Source organism: Octopus sinensis, linkage group LG3 (genome assembly GCF_006345805.1).
Source record: "Octopus sinensis linkage group LG3, ASM634580v1, whole genome shotgun sequence".
Taxonomy (NCBI): domain Eukaryota; kingdom Metazoa; phylum Mollusca; class Cephalopoda; order Octopoda; family Octopodidae; genus Octopus; species Octopus sinensis.
In genome coordinates this window covers 90,233,974-90,255,342 of record NC_042999.1, presented here as the reverse complement: position 1 = coordinate 90,255,342, position 21,369 = coordinate 90,233,974, and the positions used below count along the sequence as shown (strand labels likewise).

General features: G+C 30.2%; 1 protein-coding gene across 14 annotated transcripts in view; it reads left to right on the top strand.

Moving 5' to 3' along the window:
- The window catches only part of LOC115209646 (MAP kinase-activating death domain protein), a 185,654-nt gene extending 166,504 nt beyond the window's left edge, over window positions 1–19,150 (top strand). For 6 of the 14 annotated variants that reach the window (XM_036501146.1, XM_036501145.1, XM_029778107.2 and 3 more), the window contains 2 exons: window positions 10,908–10,954; window positions 18,647–19,150. In XM_036501146.1, coding sequence (XP_036357039.1) covers window positions 10,908–10,954; window positions 18,647–18,952 — 353 coding nt within the window. In that variant the 3' untranslated portion in view covers window positions 18,953–19,150. Of the gene's footprint in view, window positions 1–10,907; window positions 10,955–15,218; window positions 15,310–18,646 lie in introns of those variants that run through there. The other 8 variants (XR_004998265.1, XR_004998263.1, XM_036501150.1 and 5 more) reach the window with 5 other exon arrangements.
- Window positions 19,151–21,369: the final 2,219 nt, after the last annotated feature.

Sequence of the window (21,369 nt, the reverse complement as noted above, 5' to 3'; positions counted from 1 at the left end):
GTATAAAATATGAAAATAATTATATTGGAATAAAATATAAATGTCTGAAATTTTGAAGTGTGAGCTATATACAGTGGTGGTAGGAGGATAATTTCAGTATATTCTAATTCAGCTGATCTATGGCACTGCTGTAGGTAACTAAACAATCTTAATTTTCCAAAGTTGCTTTAGTTGTTTGTCACTTACTTTACACATCTCTGCAACTGATAAACTCATGGTGAGGTAATGATTGTTAGAATCAGATTCTGCATTATTGTCCATATAGCCGTGAATTCAAAGCTTGTTGCTATATACCATTGAGCAAAACACAAAATCATCTTGCTCCTGTTTTGTTGACTAAATAAAGTGGGTTCTTCTATTTCAATGGTTGTGGTTAGTTATATGTGGTCATCCATCTATAAAAACATTTATCCAAGCAAAAACTATCTTGTACATATACAGAAAAACTGGATGCGCAGTAGGCAAAAAAAATTCAACCTGGAACTGCTGCCTGCCAATTTACAGTATAGACTTACTCTTAACTGGTACTTATTGAGAAAGCATTATCATGTAGTTCAATCTGTTTTGTGTTGGGTATTTGTATTAAGATTACAATCTGGATTAATGGTTTGAGGTATAACTTGCATAGATATTTCTTCTTTGGCTAAGCTAAAGCATTTTCACAAAGGTGGTATCCACTGTTTCTATGTACCTGTCTTTTCATTGTAATAATTAAAATATTAAAGTAAGTTCAGCTTATAGAACTCGGCAAGTGGTATATTTCTGTATCCACTCTATATATCTATGTCATACTATCATTCACTCTTTAGCACTTCTATAAGTAACATCAATATATTTAACCTAAAGATTTCATGTCTATCTCACACTACTTCTTTGAACAGAGACTTCAAAACAATTCTTAAATTGAAACATGAAAATATAATCTCCTTCAGCATCAATAGAAATATCAAGTACACACTGTTGCACATCCTCTCTATGTACAAACAACACAGAATTAAAGCACTCATAGCTGCTGCATTATATTTGATGATTGCTCAAGGAGACCTTACATATGATATTGCTTAAACTACCTCCCAAAAACTTAGTTTGTTCAAATCTGATTAGTTGGATCTACATTGATCAACATTGGAATACAGATTGCACATCTGAAATAGTAATGCTGCTATGTGCATAAATAAACTTATCTGCATCAAAAATGGCCATTTGGTTAATTGACAAACACACTAACATTAACTAGGGTTTTTTCCCCTCTCTACCTCTTCTAACTTCACTACAAGAACCTTTACTTTTCTAAATTATCAAGCTGCATACTCCATCCATCCAACTCTACCTTATGTACATATCACTTCTCCTTTCATCATACTTGTATTCCCCAACACCCCAATTCTGCAGTAAACACTTTTACCAATCATGCCTCTCCAGTGCAGCAATCCTCTGGAATTCCTTTCTTACCTACATACTTTCTTGAAATGTTGACTTACAGGAGTTCAAATTAAGTATCAGCTATATTAATGTCACTAGTTTTGGATGGCTTGCATGGGTCATTGACACTGTTTTTCTTTCTAACTAATAAAATGAGGATGTTATGACATAACTTTAAAAGGAGACTCTGAAAAATATGAAATAATAATATTGTATCATTATGAATAAGCTTAATGTCAAAAAAATATTTACTTGCTCTGTATAGAAAATTTGTTGAATTCTCTGAGAATTAATGGTTGTTGAAATAACAGAAGACCAAGTGAAATAGGTACAGTTATTGGAAAATTAGCAGTTATGGAACAACTTGAATCTGAATTATAAAAGTAATTTGTCAAAACTATGACATCATACATTAATGGGATGCAGAAATAGCTAAAATATAGCACTAAATATTTTTACTAAGTTTAAAGTTGTTCTGTAACACAAGCAGTGGCAGTTCATGTATAGGAACTGCAGCATCCCCTATTTCTATTTTCTATTATCGATAACATTCAATATAATGAGTCCTTTTCTCTTTAATTCTTTCTTTATACTTAATGTCAGTAGCCATACCCTAGTTTATGAAAAAAATACAACAATCCTCATATAGAACTGTGAGTGTCACAGTTCCAGTGACGCAGTGTTTGACTGTTGTGCACATGCTCACATGTCCAAGATAAGAAGCTTCACACAAGGGAGAGAGAGCACTGCATGAGCAACAGTAGTGTTTTTGACTTTGTGTGTGTTGTGCTTAAAAATGTGTTTATATTCTTGAATGTGATAAAGTATAGAATTAGATTATTATCCTGCTTCCAGCTTCAATGTTGCTGCCAGGATTTGAAAAATAGGGCACATTTCCCCAACTTATTTTGTGATTTAGGGGGGATTTTTGAAAAACAAGATGAACTTGAAGCGGTGTTCAATGAACAAATTAAACACATTACCCAGCAGTAGCTAAAACGCAAACCGATTGAGTTTATGTATAAATTATCTTTTTATGTGTTTGTTTCTTTTTACACAATATTAAAACAACAGCTAAAAATTTTCTGAAGCAGCACCCCAACTAACTTTATCTAGAACCCACCACTGAACACAAGATCAGCAAACCTATGGTATGTAAGTAGTTAACCAAATGACTAAGCTATATACGATGTTTTTCCTTGCTGAGAACCATATTGCACACTCCCGCATGAAGTCATGAATCATGTGGAATGCTCTGTGACAATCTGGACATGTCGCATTCCCTCCCCTTCTCATCCATTTCTCTATGCATTTTGTTGTGTAGTCCAAGGTCAGCAATGACTAAACAGATCTCTAATCATAAAACATTCCCAACTATGGCCATCCTATCTCTTATTCAAAAAGTGTATCTAAGAATAAATTTATCCAGTGTATTCTTCATTTTTGTAACAATAGTTGAGTGTTATGTGGTTTGCAGTTCCTAGAAGGTCAAGCAATCATGTAGACGCTCTTTTGTTGACTGGGGGTTGTTGTAGCAGAGGCTGATTAGGTGAATTTGATCATAGCACAACAGTTGTTTTACCACTATACTTTATATTGGTAGTGTACATTCTTTCTTTATCCTTGGGTGATAATAAACAAAGGATCCACTGTATTGATAGTCAATCTACTATAATTAACAGCTAAATCTACTTCAAATTTTATTCTACCATCTTAAAAATGTTTGAATATGTTGGAAAAAGTAATCCTGAATACTGGGCTTAGTTTTTTTCTTTTTTATGGCACATTATGCTGTCAATTAAATCAACACCAAAAAATATTACTACTACTCGTTTTAGTGACTTTGTGTGATTGAAAAGTTGGTATTTTAAAAGGAAGTCTAGTTGGTCAGCTCCTTACAGGTTTGATTCTAATGAAAGTATTCCTCTAAAAGCTATAATTTTAGATACTATTTCCTTGTCTTCCTTTAATATGTACAATATTGCTTCTAACATTATTGGTTCTGATACTTGTAGTTCACTTTGTTTCATTATTGTACTGGTTTGCCAATTAAGGTATCTGGAAATAAATAATTGGACCCAGTCTTAGTTAAAGCACTATTTTTTAAATAAATGTGGCAAATAGAAATAATTGCTGGACTTCACATAATGTGAGAGGTGCATAAATAATTAATATCAACAAGGTGGGCTGTCATCTTTTTAGAAAGATACCTCTTGAGGTACCTTCTCAATTAGGTGAGTGGATTTGTCTTTCACTCTGCAAACTAAAGAAACACTTTTCTATAATGCAACTCTACTTCTAGTAACATTGAGTTATATATGTTTTTACCAAGGACACAACACATGTAAAGATACACTGTTGCTTCTTTCCTGATAAACACCCTATCAAAATGAGCCATTCTAATTCCTTTGCAAACATTATTTTACCCAACTGTTTAGTAATTTTTCTTTATATTGGTACTGTTTTTTTTTTCTATGTAAAAAATCATGAGATCTCAACTTCCTGTTTCAGTTCCCCTGTAAATGTAAGGATCATGTACTTTAGTCAAAAGAAGCTAGTGTAATTTATTTTGGGTTAAGCATAGATATATAAAGATGTATTTTCCAAAGGCTTTATTACTTAATGAAAATACACTTAAATGACTTCAAGCAATAATCAAATTCATTCATGGATTCAAAAGTTTACACCTCTAGAACAGAACTTTTGTATCAGTATATTGATCTTGTCTGAAAAACTGTTGCTTTCACAAATGATGATGAAGAGCTATTCCAGTTAAATTTTCATGATTTATTAATTAAAAGTTAATTTTTTAATTTTAAATGATTTAGTAAAATTATTTTATATAACATGTTGTATGATAAAAAGAATTAGCAGCTCTCTGATTAATGACAGCTTTCTTGAAAGTATAGCACTATTATATTATAAAGATAATTTAAAAGGGAATATGTTTCCTCTATAAGTCTACTGCTACTGTATTATTATTTAGAAAATTTTACTGACTATTCATAGAATGCAACAGAAACCTTTTCAAACATAATTTCTTGGTTATTAAAAGTTTAACTTTGACTCACTGGTTGGTTTCTTCATAATCTTTAACCTTATACTTCTTTTGATGAATCTTTTCTTATACCAATCTGATTAGATGCTGCATTCTTTGTTGAACATTGTGTATTTTATTGTAACATTTACAAATATTCTGTAAACTAAAGATATTTTCTTTATAAATATACAATGTGTTCTTGTTAATGGATATTACTTCATTCTACTTATTCATTCTTATATGAAATAACAACTACTAATCTTACTGATTGTTGAAAGTTTTACTTCATTGTTGATTTAAATTACTATTATCAAAGTAATGTGAAGCGTTTTTACATTGTAATGCTATAATTCTAAAATGTGTTGTTATTGTTTACTTTTCAGATTTTCTGATTACCATTTTCATCTTTTCATTTTACTAGACATTTAAAACTTAAGAACCTTTACTGCCTTCATATGAATCTATATAGTTAGAAATAATACATTTTCTAAATTTGTATGCTTTACTAAAGAATCTGAATGTAAAATATTTATGTCATAGACAATCAGTATTAAAATTGTGTATCATTTATACAACTGCTTCTCTATGTTTGTATGGGTTGAATGTGTCCATTTCATTACAGCATTTTCTATGCTTTTTACTATCCAACATACTGATGTTACAACTTCTTCCCACATATTTGCAGGCTCCTTCTATAAAAGTTGTTTGATATTTTTCACCTAATATCATTCTTCATGTGCATCGTGTTCTTACCAGAACAGTTTTCTCTCCCACATAATGAGGCTGTTACCTCTAAGTTTTTCTCTCAATGCTCTTGCACTCTATCATTCATGCATGATAACATGACACATTCAATGAAGTATGCTTTCTTCATTTCTTTTCAGCTTTAAATATCCTCCATATTTAGCTCTGACCCATATCTGACTACCATGTTGCATCATTTCATATTCAAGTATCATACAGTCTCCTCTTCATTCAAAGAGAGAAAGCCATCTATTGCAAAAGAGTTACTTATTCCCTGAAAATTTCCCCTTCCATTCTTATTCAGTCTTAATATCCATAACACCTACCGCCATTGCTGATTAGGACACCTAGATAGCAGAAGCTATCAACTACTTCTAATGAGCTTTCTGAGCTGCTAAAAAACTTAATTTCTTAGGTGCTCTGTTGCTAACTGCTACTTTGCATCTGTTACATATGAAATCCTTCTCTGTTGGCTTTCCTGATATGCCACTGCACCTTTCGTCTGCTCATTGTCTTTAATGTATACACCATTTAGAGCTTCTATCTGTTCTCTTTTTGAATGTTGAGCATGACTGCTTCTCTGTCAGTAGCTGTATCCCATTTTCATTTTTGACTAAATTGATATCTCAATTCTAAACTCCTGCTTCACATTTGGAACTGTAACTCTAACTCTCCAACTGATTCAACTATGAGAATTATGGAGAACTTTCTGTACTTTTTCCACAAAGAAAAAAGATCAGTGGTTCCATGTCTTGACACGAAACCAAAATACATCTCTTAGTTCTCTTCTCTTCCTGATAAGATTCTTGATAATTATGCTTCTATTCATGACTTGGTTCGTCAATTGGATGTATTTGGGTTATTCCTCTTTTTACCCATCCTTTATCAATTTCTTTTAGTGTCATTTCCATGCTTCTTTCTTAGTATCAGTGAGGGTGAGTGTGCCACTATCATTCTCTACATACTTTTCAATAATGACATCTGGATTTATGACACATTGTCTATATGTATCATACATGTATTAAAACCAATGACAAATTGAGACATTTCAATCATCATTTATTTTATAGAAAAGATGAGAGTAATTATTTCAAATATAATGAATAAAATTGCTTTATTTACAGTAACTAATTTCAAAATATTGTTCAAATTTTCTATCTGAACCCACAACTTAATTCTATATATTGTTTTGTTAACTAATTCTTGTTTCATTTTTAACTCTTACTATTAAGTTCACTATTTTATTCTAGATTTGGAAGCAATATTAATTTCCACAATTTCAGAGATAGTATGGGAAGAGAAAGAGATATATTAACATTCTTACACACACCAAGTTAGCATTTTGCAAAGAAGCCAGTATGAAATTACATATTTCATATTTCTAAACTAAAAATTATCATCATCCTCAACTCCTTCTGTAACTAGTCCACATAATATTGGACTTCAAAGAGAATGTTCAAGTTTTGTTCGTATGACTTACTATCACAGCCTGAGGGAAACTACTTTTTTGTAATGCACTTTTGCAGTATATCAAGATGGAGTTTGTTAAATGTATTGTTCATATAGTAATTATCAAATCTATTGTCAAAATTATTTCAATAATCTTACTTGGCAAACTATTTAAATCAGTTTATTGTGAGTGGTTACTGTATAAATTTGTTTTAAATGTTGTCTTAAATAATTCATGCTAAAGTATTTTAAATGCTGACAAATGAAATTCTAATATTTCATAATTTTTGTTAATGTCTTTTTTTGCAATATAAGACCCCCAATTCCTCCATTTTGTACTGTTTGCAGTAAATCAAGTACCTTAAACCTGGCTTCGGGATAATTGCTTTAATGTTGCAATCAATATTAACACCACCACCTTACATCTTAGGTGCCTTTGGTGGATTTCATTTTGTTCTATATACTACAAGCATCCATGCCAGGTCTCCTGTTTGAGGATATCTTCCCCTTTCCCTCCCACTCCTCTCAGAGACCCTATAAAGGTAGTACCTTCCCACCTGATTATAAGATTTCAAAAATTCAATTCATTTGCTTTCCCTTATACATTCCTAAAAGAATTTGGTCCTTCTTGAAGTGCAGCTGCCAAATATTACCACATTGGTAATATGATCTGATGATTGTCTCAAAGGCTATGGAATGATTGTTATTACTATAAATGTTACACTTTTCATAACAAGAGTACTTTGGGTCTTTAACCCTTTCGTTACTGTATTTATTTTGAGATGCTATGTGTTTCTTTCAATTATTTTAAATATAACAAATAATTTAGTAAAATAACTTAGTTATCATTAAGCTAGTATTAGGAATATAAATTGCGACTAAGGTTTGGTGGTATATTTTGATGCAAAACTTATAAAAACAAAACATTTGTACTACAGAGCCAGGTTAGTAACGAAAGGGTTAAAGAATTAAATATTTTTATAAATTACCACTTTAAGATCTTTATCTTTGCTAAGTCTAAGGATATGCATTTTTGTAAGAATAGTTTATTATTTTAATCTTAGTTTAAACAGATTTTTCTACATTGTGTTACTATTTGACTGATAAGGCAAAACATTTAAATTGTGAAAATGATCTTGTAATGTATCAGCTTTCATTCTCATCTACCATCACTTACGTGTTGAAAATACTTTGTTATTTTGGAATAATTTTACCAAACTGTATCTTCCTCCAGTCATTTAATTATGCACTATAGCTTAAGAGATTCACTCTGAACCTCAGCTAGTATCTTAGTAAATATTAACTGCAAACATCAAAGCCTACTGCTTTATCTGAACGTTGTACATACCCTTTCATTGTGGCTCTACAACTTCAAATATAACCTAACTACTTCCTCTCAAGTTTCTTAAAATCCACCTCACTTTATGGTATATTTCATCACCAATCCATAGCAGATTTTCAATGGTTGTGCATCATTGATTAGTGTTATTTTCCCCTATCAACATATATATTTACCAATGCTTTTGGTTCATTGGCCTTTGTCTACTCACTTGCACTGAAATTTTCTCAAAGTAATTGTCTCACTCAGCTCTTCTGTTGCTACTTCTTTTATAAACCACAAGGAGGAAATCTTTTGCTGTCAACTGAGCTGAGCAACTTTTTTCAATAAGTCATCAAAGTGATCTATAGCAATCATTTCACAGCCACATTTGCTGTTCCGCTTCAAAGTTTTGGTTATCAATCAATACTACCAGGCATTTTACTGTACTTTTTGTACACTCCTTGTTAATACTGATATGGATACTACATTCCTGACCACGTGTGGTATCTGGTAATAATTACTACCTTCACCATTATTATGTACACCTTCAAGCCTATTTTATTTTGGCTTTGAAATTTCTTTTACAACCCTTCAATTGATTGATTAGTAAGAACCAAATCACTGATATATAGAACTTGTTAAGAGAATTTTATCCTAAATCATCCATGACCTGAAGTCTTTCAAACCATCTGGTTGTAGCGTTTAGCATTTCTTAACACCAATCAGATTACAGATTTGATGTTATTCTCTTGATTCTTTGTTTGAAATGTTACCAGTTTTTGTAGTAACTAACTCAAATTTTAGCATTGTTAATCCCCAATTCTGCATAAAATATATCCAAATGGCATCCTTACCCATTTGGTTTTATTATACACTTATTATAATTCTTTCAACTTTCATAAAATCATTGTATGGGAAGAGAAAGTATGAGAAAGCATGGACTATGTAATTTTTTTAGTTCTCTCTATCACATTTTCTTAAAATTTTGGTGGTTAACAATGGTACTTACTGTTACATAGGTTATCAGGTTAACAAGGCAATCACTGCAAGTTTCACCTTTAAAAATGGAAGAACGCATTTGATAATGTAATTTTAAATCAATTGTCTCATAAAATAAAGTAGAATGCTCATTGATGGATTGCTTTTGATCAGAGCTGAACTGGAGCTTAACATCTGATCCATTAAGTGGTATGACACCAAGCTATCTTTTAATATCTCAGAACCCATCCCTAAAAGTCTTGCAGTTTTATTGATTTTTGTCTGGGACAAGATTGTTGTTTGGTTATATCATCAGCACACAGGCTTTTTTTGTGATCTATATTAGAGTTCACATTTCTGATTTAGACTAATTCCAGACAGTGTTAGAATAGACTTATGTCTTTTACATATTTCATATTTAAAAACTTGCTGAGGTACCCAGTAAAAAAAATTACCATTAATAAGATATCTCTTTATAGCCATGAAACATTTTTCATCAAATTTCGACATAAAAATTTAAAATCTATATTAATGGGCCGGATCAATTTGATGAAAAGTATGAGCAGAGTCTGGTAGCGAAATGTATCATCATTTTTGTGCATGTGCATAAGATGGCAAAATTTTAAGCTTTGTGGCAGATTTTGTCAAATTGATGTCATGATGGCTAGTGTGCAAAATGCCTAAATTTTGCTTGAGAAATAAAATGGTCTTACCTAATCAAAACCTGAAATGCTGGGGAATTAAAACAACAAATTGAAATAATAAGTTTTGGCAAATCAAAACAATTCGCATTGAAATGCAGAATTAGCAAATGCTAAATAAATTACCATTAAGATGATTGTTGATAGCCATGAAACATTTTTCAATAAATTTTGGTATTTTTCAAAAAGTTAAAATCTGTATTAATGGGTAGGACCAATTTGACAAAAAAATTAACAGTCTGGTAGCAAACCTGTGTTGTCATTTTTGTGCATGTGCATAAAATGGCAAAATTTTGGGGCATATTCGTCAAATTGATGTTATGAAGGCTAGTGCACAAAATGCTTAAATTTTGCTTGAGAAATAAAATGGTCTTACCTAATCCAAACCTGAAACACTGGGGAATTCAAACAACGAATTGAAATAATAAGTTCCAGCAAACCGAAACAATTTGCATTGAAATGAAGAATTAGCAAATGTTAAATAGATTACCATTAATAAACTGTCTGTTTATACTCATGAAATATTTTTCATCAAATTGATGTCACAATGGCTAGTGCGAAAAATGCCAAAATTTTATGATTTTTGAAAATTCAATGCTGATTAAAAATCGATTTTTTTTAAAATTCCAAATGTGTAAAATTCTAAGTGTGTAAGTGCACATAGACATAAGCCCCACACATGTATCAAGTTTCATCAAGGTTTGTTTGATAGTCTCGGAGGAGTTAAAGTAACAAATTCACAAACACACAATCTTTTTTTTATTATTATAGATGGCTATTTAACATTTGTCTCTCTGTGGTTCACGATTTTATAATCTTCATAAAAAAAATAATGTAAATTCTACATAATGAATCAAACGTAGGTGATAGAATGAGTCATCTTATAAACACTTGTGCATCACAGCACCTATTATTTCAAATATTTACAATAGCTGAAAGCAAAAAGCTCAAATGTGCATATACTTTTTCCATTAGTTTGAAATGTAAAGCATACCTTTTTAAGTAAGCATAATTTTAGCCTTGCTGTGAAAATTGAACAAAATGTTACACCACTTGTGTAAGCATAAGTTCAGCAGATTATAGATTAATACTTTTTATATTAGAGGAGTTTATATGAATTATGCATATCAAGGAGATTCCAATTGATAATTATTTATTCTATGGTATGTCTAAAACAGAAAAAATGAAATCACTAAAAAATTCAATGTTCTTTTCTTTTTTCTTTCTTTTTTTTTTATTTTTGTCATTACAGATCCCAAAACTAGGCAAGTGATTCCTCATAAGTTTAAATCCAGCATGGTAAGTTGCTACATTCCAGTTTGTAAGGCTGTACTCTGATGATTCTATTTTTATTGGTTTCCATTTCACATTAATCCAAATTAATCCCAAGATCAAAACAAATGAAATTATTTATAAATGTGGTGAATAAAATTATATTTAATAAAAATAGAGAGATTAAGCAAGTCGATGGGAAATGGGAATTCTTGCAAACTAATCTTATTCAGTTTGAGTTATAATTCTTCATATTTACTGAACAATGCCAAAAGATTGGTTCTGAATTAAGGATTTGAATACTGAGTGGAAATACGGAGTAGATTATAGAATGTTAAAAAAATTATTTGCATTTCAACCTAATTTACTGTTTTATCATCTCATATGATTCTGTTATTGTGAAACAAGCAGAAATAAATTTTCTACAGCTCAACATAGTTCTTCAATAATTCTACTAAATATAGTTGAATAATGTACTTTTATAATAAATAATTTTATTCTGAGGGTTTGTTGTAGTTATGCATTGATCTAGTATAGTTAAAAATTGTATCTTGCATTTCTGTCTAGCTCATATTGATCCATTTCCTCCTTGTTCCAGTCTTGCATCATACTGACCCATAGAGTGATTTTCTCTGCATTTTATTGTTAACTTTTCTACTTTTTTTTGTTGCCTTTATTTGAACCTGTTTCTTTTGTGTAATTAACTTCTAGTTTGCATTTAATTATCACTGTGTCTGTAAAGAAAAATTTGTGCTGTATTACATTAGTCTACTTTTCCTTATTTGTAAATATTTTTCTAGCCCCACTGTGATTACTATATCAGACTAATTTTTTTTGTGTTAGTGTGTATGATGCACTGATATGAGCTTTTTAGATAGAAGAATTGGGTTTTTAATGCACTGAATGTTTAATCAGTTTTCAGTTTGAAGCTGTAGATTATATCTGGGATTACTAGACTATTCTAGTCTTATTTCTAGTATTTCAGGGATTTTTGGCGGGGTTGGGTGGCAGTACTCTTTAATTTTCTTTTTCATTACTCTATGTTGTATCTTAGTTTTATCTATTCCTAAGTATTTCCATGAGGGAGCCTATATATTGACCTGTTAGAAGTAGCAGCCAAATCACTTTTATACTACATCCTACCATTTAGAAATGGGAGAAATACATTAGATAATATAGTTTTAGATATACTATACTTGAAAAATCAGGTCTCTTTGAGGGCAGCCCAGGGCTGAACAGCAACACCCTCATTACTACAAGCTAATGAAAGAGCTTCTCTATAATCACTTGACCTGTTACAGTTGACCTCTAAGTTCCTTGCAAATAACAAGCTACCATCTAAAAATAGGAAGGACTTATTCAATAATGTTGTACTGGATGCACTGTTTGAAAAACAAGTCATAATGTCTATGGTTGAAACATCTTTCATCTTGAGCTTGCTTCATGAAGATTTACCTGGGATTAAGCAACAACTCCAAATGACTGGTTCTGCCCTACATCTCTGTTTTAATTATCTTGATGTTTCAAGTTCAAAATTAGTGTTCATCTTCTTTGAGTAACTTTGAAATATTTGTCTAATCCTGTACCCATTTTGATATTACTGTTGGATCTACTTTTTAATAGGTCCTCCAATAGATATAGTCCCTTCTCTTACTTTTCATACATAATGCTAACATGCCAAAGTTTGAAGATTTGTGTTGTTTCTTGGGAAAGATACAGCAGTGATTTCCTATTGTCTCTTGCCAGTTTAGTTAACTTTGCTAGTTTACTGCTCTCTCTAGCTTAGATTTGGGTGACTTATTCACATGCCACCTGAGCAAATCTATGCACTGAAAGGCCTCTGTGTTACATGTCTAAGAATCAGTCTTCTTGAGTCCTATATGCTTAAACCACAGAACCAGCTTCTCCTAATTGACTCATTATTGGGTTCCTCGACAGGTGCTAGCAACTAGGATCAGGAACAGACCTAGGATTAGTGATGACTGAGAAATAATTCTATACCCCTCAAAACTTAACACTATTGAATGCCTTGTTTGTGTCTTGTATATGCTTTTAGATCAACCATATAGAAGAGATATTTTTTAATTTTTTCTCAACATTTTAACTGTTATTTTCACTGAACATCCTTTGTAATACAGTCAGAGATAGAGAAAAAATAGTGGAGATAAAGGCTGGAAAATTCCTCTTCTTACAGGGTTAGAGTTGGTTTTTATCATCTCTTTATCATACATTGTTAATTCTGGTTTCTGTTTATCAATACCAGAAGCATTCCATTTGCTAAGGTTTTGATTATGTTGGCAAACTCCTTTACAAGTTATACTAAGTTATGCAGAAAGTATTATTGCATTTTCTTTCTCTCCTTTCTTACCTAGTGTGTGTTTATATTATGTTTATTTTTGTTCACTATGTTCAGATTTCTGTTATTGATATAGACTCTAATGTTGTTTCTTTTATCTTAGTCATAGTATGTGTATGTTTACACACACACACACATACACAGGGGAATATATATATATATATATATATATATATATATATATATATATATATATGTGTGTGTGTGTGGTGTGTGTGTGTGTGTGTGTGTGTGTGTGTGTGTGTATATATAATTTTTCCTTTTAGTATATGATTCTAGTACTTGATTACAATTAAAGAAGCATTTGTTTTTCTCAAATTGCCTTAACTAGTACATTTGTGCCAGGATCAGTTGCTTTTTATTATCCTTGTCATTACTTTTATGCATTTTGTTTTCTTAAATGAGAATCCTTCCATGAAATTTCCATCATAGAATATTTTATAGATTTACAAAACCTTTTGTCAAAGAACAGTTTTTGTGTTAGTAAGCATCATTTACAATGTCTTTATATCTGCTTAAAACTCACAAAGTTGTAAAATTACATATTAATATGTGTGTCAATGTAACTATTGGAAAAATATTAATAACTATCCTGGAAATAAATCCCTCATTGAAAATGTCTCTCAGTATAATAGAATTGCTGTAAATCACCATAAAAATAAGAAAAAGTACTTGATAATATAAAAATTATATTTTAGGTGACTTTATCTAAATTCTTTATTAGATATCAAATTTGTAAGTTAGATTAATGGCAATGGTAACCTTTTGTTTATGATATCATTGTAACTTTATCAGGTATAGTATGATGAATTCTGTATTTATTCTTGTGTAATGCACAAACCTAATTATGGGGAATGAAAAATATCTCTCATGTACAATATGCACAGACTTTTCTTGAGTATTATGATGTATGAAAAAAATTTGAAAATATATATAAAGGCTGTAGAAACTGCAATACAAAGAGTTCATGTATTTTAAACAAGACAAATTTGGAAGTAACATTTGAACTTTACTTATGTAAGCTGTAAAATTATTCCTATACTGTAATGCTACTATTGGGGAAATTACATTCAGTATTATTAATATATATATTTAATGCTCTTTGCAGAAAATTATCTATCTTTTGAGTGACTTAGGGCTAAAGAACAACAATAATGAAATCTGTAAATGAGTACAAATTCAAGAATCTTCATGCAAATTTATCGACACACAATCTAAATTGAAAACTGTTTTCTAATGTTGAATCCCTTATGTGTTACTATATATAAAGCAACTGTAACTCTCGTGTATGTTTATATCCTATAAACATTAAAAATGATGTCACTCTAACAGATCCCTTTTGGACTGCTTTTGGTTTACTTAACAAAGAACAGTTAAATCTCTCTCTAATCACACCTTACTATTTTAAGTATGCATCTATTTTTATTGAATAGCTAAGCATGTTAGAAATAGGATATTCAAATCACTCCCATTTGTTTTTTACTAATATAATATACCTGGTATAAAAAGGTAGCTCTGTTAGTCATATTTTAAACCAAACATCACTCTTTTAAACAAGAGATTATAAATATGCAAAAATTAATTTTCACTGTTCTTTATGTATAAGCCATGCTAATTTTTACTCTATCCCACCTTTTGAAAATTTTCAAATAGAAAACTTCATAAAATCAGAATCTTAATTTATTTGAAACAACATTTTACATTTTCTGAAAGTGAAAAGCATTTTAAACAACTACATTTCATATTTTGTATTTAATTTCATGGGGCATCAATTGCATAAATGGAAATCTTTAATGAAAGAAAAAACAGGTTTCCAGTTTTAAAAATTTGATTAAAAAATGTGCATTGTATGCATGAATAAATATGGTATTGAATCAATTCAGAATATCTTTGTACATAAAATTGTTGTGAAACATAATCTTTCTTTATCTTTAGGCCAATCAGATGGTTTTAATGGTTCACCGTGTCTTTGCGAAACATATGGCAATGAGCTCAAGCTCAAAGAAATCCACCTATTGTATAAAGAGTAGGACATACTTAACTTGACACTGGCTTTTGTGCAGTAACTTTTTCATTTGAATACTGAAAACTTATTAAACTGATCTCTCTCTCTTTCTCTCTCACTCTCTCTCTCTTTCTCTCTTTCTTTCTCTCTCACTCTCTCTCTCTTTCTCTCTCTCTCTCTCTCTCTTCTCTCTCTCTCTCTCTCTATCTAATTATATATATATATTATATATATATATATTATATATATATATTACTCTCTCTTTTACTCACCATAACAGCAATGTATATACTTATAGTTTCAAGAGCAATTTCAATAATAGAACAGTCATTTTAACTAGAATAAATAGACAAAATAATTATTCATCTAAGATATAAAAATGTTGATAGAAACAAAACTATTTGCTATGTTTTGTTTAATGTGCTCATAGTAGAGTTAAAGTGAGAAAGGCATGAGTAAAAGTAAGACTTTCTTGAGTTGAAGCATGTTCAAGATATATGAGAATATTTGGAGACTTATCCTCCTAATAATAGCATCAATAAATGGACAATAATGATAATGTAAGTCTAGAATTTTAGAGTATTGAATTACTAGAATTTGCATCTTAAAATGTCATTTTCATGGCAGATGTACACCTATGCCTATAGAGCTGCTCAATCAGTGCTAATTTAGAGCAAAAAAAAAAAAACAACAATAACTAATAGACATGTATTTTGTTCTTAGAAAGCATCAGGCATGGGGACATCGAAGATAGTAATTAGGGAGCCATAAATACACATACATATATGAAGAGCTTACTTTCAAAACAAGATAAATGCATCAGAGTAACTTTTGAGTAATTGAGGAAACAACAACTTCAGTATATCTGATTTTGATTGGAAGACTAAGATTCACTTACTGTCTATATGGCATCTATCACAGTTTGACTGAATAAAATTTCACATGTGTGAAGCCAGGAGCTTGCAGATTGTATTTTAATTGTTATGAAATCAACTAAATATGCACTTACACCAATTTTGAAAATAAGCTCCTCATATAAGGAAATACAAGAATAACAGCATTTAAAAAGGATAGTGACTTAGTGCTACTTTACAATAATTTTACTAGGTATTTAACAATGAACATTATTTCTGAAAAACCTACTTCCACTCAGCTAATAGTAAAGTAACAAGTAAAATGTTAGGAAAATATGAGAGAGACAGTTTAATAATTTTCACTGTTTAACTGTTCTTTTAATAACTTTAACTCTTTACTTGGATGAATGTCCATTGTTTTCTTCTTCCCCTTCTTCTTGCTTTATTCATAGACTATGAAACATCTAAATAATGCTTCCTAACTTGATTTAATATAATGCCTTCTGTAGTTCTTATGGACCAGTGTTTAACTCTGGTTTTAAGTGAATGATAGATTAATTTCTCACTGGATAGTTATTTTAATTAGAACTGCATGCCATGCCAGCATGGAAGGCTGATGTAAAATGATGATGATTATGATACCCTACATTTTCATTTTTTACTTTGTTTATCTTCTGCTTTTTTTTTTCAGAAATAGCAAATATATGTATAGCTAGTGCTTAAGGCAAGATTCATTAGTGTTAACCATATAGATGTGTAGTAAATTAGCTGTTGGGTAGGATGATAGTCTACTGCACTTCCCCAAATAAAGTGATTCCAATTTCATATGGCCAGATGAAATGGAGCAATGTAAAATAAAGTATTGCACCTAGAAACAAATCAGTTTGATCTCATAGCCCCATATACAACTATTTTGAATGTAAAATTCTTGTAAAATAACCTAGCTAGACTTTCTAGCTACCATCATTAGTCTGGCTTTTCTGGTCCAGATGTAATTTGTTTAAGCACCAGCATCTGCAAAGTATAGACTCTTTGAGAGAGTTTTCCATTAATTGAAATTTTAGTTATCAGAAATTATCTTTAAATGGATTTCTCATGACAGTCCTAACCATACATTCTTAAGAAAATTGTGTGCTTTTTCACAGGTTCCTACTTTTGAATTATGCACTTTGTGTAACTATTTATGACAAGTAATAATAAACCTCTACAAATGGGAGTTAATATGTATACAATATTATCACATGTTTTTATCTATTTACTGATTTTGGCAATGCTGGGGAACAGTCTTATAGGCTATAGTCAATCACATTGGTATTCTGTACTTATTTCTATTGACTGTAGAAGGATGTAAAATAAAGTAGATCTTGTAGGATTTGAACTCATAATGTAACCAAAATTCTGAAAGGTATTTTTCCAATGTTTTATCAATTTTGACATATATTCACCTTGTATTCTTGTGGTTTTCATTAAAATAGGTCTTAAAGATCTTATATAGTATTTTAAAAAGTTAATATTTCTTTGGATAAAATACTGCTGAACTAAAAGATTCCATTCGATAAAACCCCATCATTATTTGCATTTAACTAACTAGCGTTGACAACTAACAAACTTGTTTAGGTTTTACTGGGTTTTTTTTAATGTTTCTGACATTGATCCATCGTTCAGTTTATCATAACCTAAACCATATTATTTCTGCTTATACTAAACCTGACTTTTGATTATATATTTCATTTCTTTCTCCTCAGTTTTAAATTAATGGCGTGATCATATAACATTTACCTATAATTTATATCAGTATTTCTTATTAATTTTTATATATATATCATCTGCCAGTTATAATATTGTTGAATTTCAATAGTTCATTTGTTCCCCCTTGCTTTTAATTCATCTTAAGTATGTAATATTAATATATAATAATTATACCTGTATAAACTGCCAAAATATATGCTTCACCAGCCTTTTCAGCTGAAATATATTGCTTGATTATATCAAACTACTTGTGTTTTTTCAAATCCGCATTTTAATCTTCATAAAATTATGTAGACATTAGCAAAACTTACTTTCAAAAAGAGATCATGTCACTTACTTCAGTAGCTGAAATTAATTTATTTAGAGATTCATAATACATGTCTGGTTTCTAGAGTTATTTCTTGATTATTTTCACTTTCAGTGACAATTTCTTAGGATAAAAATTAACATTAAGTTTTACTAAAATTATGTTAAAAATTGATATAATGTTCAAAAAACATTAATCAGTAAGCAACTTAGATAATGTACCAATAAAATTGTTTAGTTCTAATTTTAAAATGTATTTTACCAATTTAAGAAATTTACATCCAGATTTCAATCAGTAACAGCTTATATATTAAAGCTTTTCTTGATATTACAAAACAAATTTCTCTGCATATAACTAAAATATTTGTAACTTGTAGCTACAGTTGCAGTAATTAATTTCTTAATGAAATATTCAATAATAATAAAAATGTTTATATTTTTCATTTCAGGCTGACCAGATCTGTTATGCAGTTTTGTGTGTCTTCTCTTATGTAGCTGCTGGGATAGAGAATGGAAAGTTGACTAAAGTACATTCATTAGAATGTCTCAACAAGGACTACAGCAACAACAATGGTAGTAGCAACATTAGTAACAGCAATAATAGCTCAGTTATATGTAATATTTTACAATCCTCAGCTAAAGGCTCCCCTAGAACAAACACTTCCAGCCCTCGCTGTTCTCCTCCTTGCCCTTCACCAGCTGTAGCTTTGACTAACCTAGGTAAGAGTACTAATGAAGTAACTACTGCTCACTAGACCTTTATACAAAATGTGGTCTTTGACTTAATCTATTCTTTTATCATTAAGCTTTGTCATTCCACAAAGAACTAGTAACTGTTATATGAAAGCCAATTCAGCTAATACACTGTATATATTCTTTTTTTTTTGCTTTCCTATATATAATCAACGTAAGTCAGTAATGATGTGAATTTCTCTATTGACTGATATATATATATATATATATATATACATATTTAAATTTATTTTCTCTTTAAATAAATTGATATTTTTTTATTACTGTAAACTAACTAAATAATGTTAGGTTGTGAAGCAGCCAGGCATTTTACATCAGTGTCAAATTATGTGCAATGAAGAATAAAATTTAATTGTTAAAACTATTATAAATCATGGTGTGCTGCTACTAGCAATTTAAACTATGTGCAGTGAGCAAAACAGGAAAGATTTTGTGTGTGTAAAAATAACTCCTTCAGCTCTAATCACAAGATATCTTGTGATGACTAAAAGGATGTATGTCTAAGGGCTTGAAAAATTTTTGAGCAATTCTGATTTTCATAGTTAACAAATCAATTGATTCATCAAAGAAGCTGAGATCAATACAGCAACAAATCTATTAGTTTGTTTTGTTTTTTTTTTTTGTTTTATTGTTAAACATTCCTTGTTTTTTAAGTTAATTTTCAAATTAGAGTGTTCTCAAATTTCTTTACTAATCTTTAATCTTTACCTATCTGAAAATAATTCTATTGTTTGTGCTTTTAACTTAATAATGATAATTTGTAATGCAAGAGAAAAATAATAAGAATGAAGTAAAGGGACTCAGAACATTGTTGAGTTAAATATAAATATTCTTTATGAAATAATCTCAAACACACATGTGCTGAAGGTACCTTGTGGAACATGTCTCCTTCAGTCTTGTGAAATGATACTACCTCAGGGTCTTATTTAGACCTTAGTAGATACTATAGATATGTATACTTTATTTTTTAAAAATGATGATAATTATAATAATCTATCATCAAAGTATAATTGTTATTACATATATATTTTTCTCAATCAAATGTTATCTTGTAAACACTGATAAAATGCTTGTAGCTTATGAATTGTGTGTACATTTGCAAAAGTGATAAAAAATGAGTTTCAGTAATATCCTTACTTTATAAAGATGTGATGAACATAGCCTTAGTTTAAATCACAATCAAAGAGCTATATTCACATATCTTTTCTTAATTTGAACTATTTTCCTTCTAAACAGTAATTTATACATTAATCAGATTTTCAGAAAAATGAATCGTTTTATTTCCTTTTCAAAACTTTCTGCGCCTTTTAACTACAACATACTATGCAAACAAATGTGAAATATATGTGTTAGTCTTTACGAATTAAGAGGTTTAATTTATTCTATAATCTCTGTATTAGAAATTAACCCCTTTTTTTCTTTCCTGTCTTAATGTGTAATTTGTGTTTGCATTTAACTCAGAAATAGTAAACTTAAATTCTAAACTATTTTAATTAATAAAGTTGAAGTGAAACATTTCCCAAATATTGGTGCTAAATTTACCACCATTCTTCCCTTCCCCACTATATACCCTGCTACTACTTACTCTCTAGTAATTGTAATGTTTATTTCTGTTAACCTTTTTATTCCTTTGCTATTTGAAGAGTTAATAGAGGTGATTAATTTGCCCAGTCCCTTATGTAGGTAGTAACAAAGCTGCTGTTACTCTTGCTGTTGAATCTACCATTGCTGTTGTTATCATTTCCATCACTAATATTGGACCAACACCTTTCAACGATTGATTCTGCTGGATTGTAATGACTATCAGACTCACTTTTCCGGAAAAAAAAAATCTCCTATGATGTGTAGAGCTGTAAGCAGCAATAAAATTGTAGTATCTCATTACATTTAGATGTAACCAACTCACCTACCTACCACACTTATTTAACTATCTCTCTGTGACAATAATACACAATTGCATATTTGCAGTTCTGAACACTTAAGTTATATGGTTTAAATTAAATACTTAATTGATGCCATTAGCATTTATAATCCCGAGTAATACAACTAGCATAGAATATTATAGAGTTTTGTCAAATTGAACCGGTTTTGTCATGATATTGTAGATAATTCTCGTCACTAATGGCCAGAATTTTCTCTTTATTCAGTGACAATTCTGAATTCAATGTCAGTATTTTCAGGCATTTTACTGACTGACTCAACTTTATACTCCTATATATAATCATTAATTTTTTCCTTACTATTCAACTGATATACTTCAGTTCCCTTTTTGCCCTTTCACTTGTGAGCATTTATTAAATTGTGGTTTGGTGAGACAGAGTAGGAGCTAGCAGAGACCAGATGAGAAAACTTTGTATTTTTTAACCTAGGTGTCAAGTAGCTGTCTGTTCAGTTAGACAAGAAATTCTGTAAATTCTGC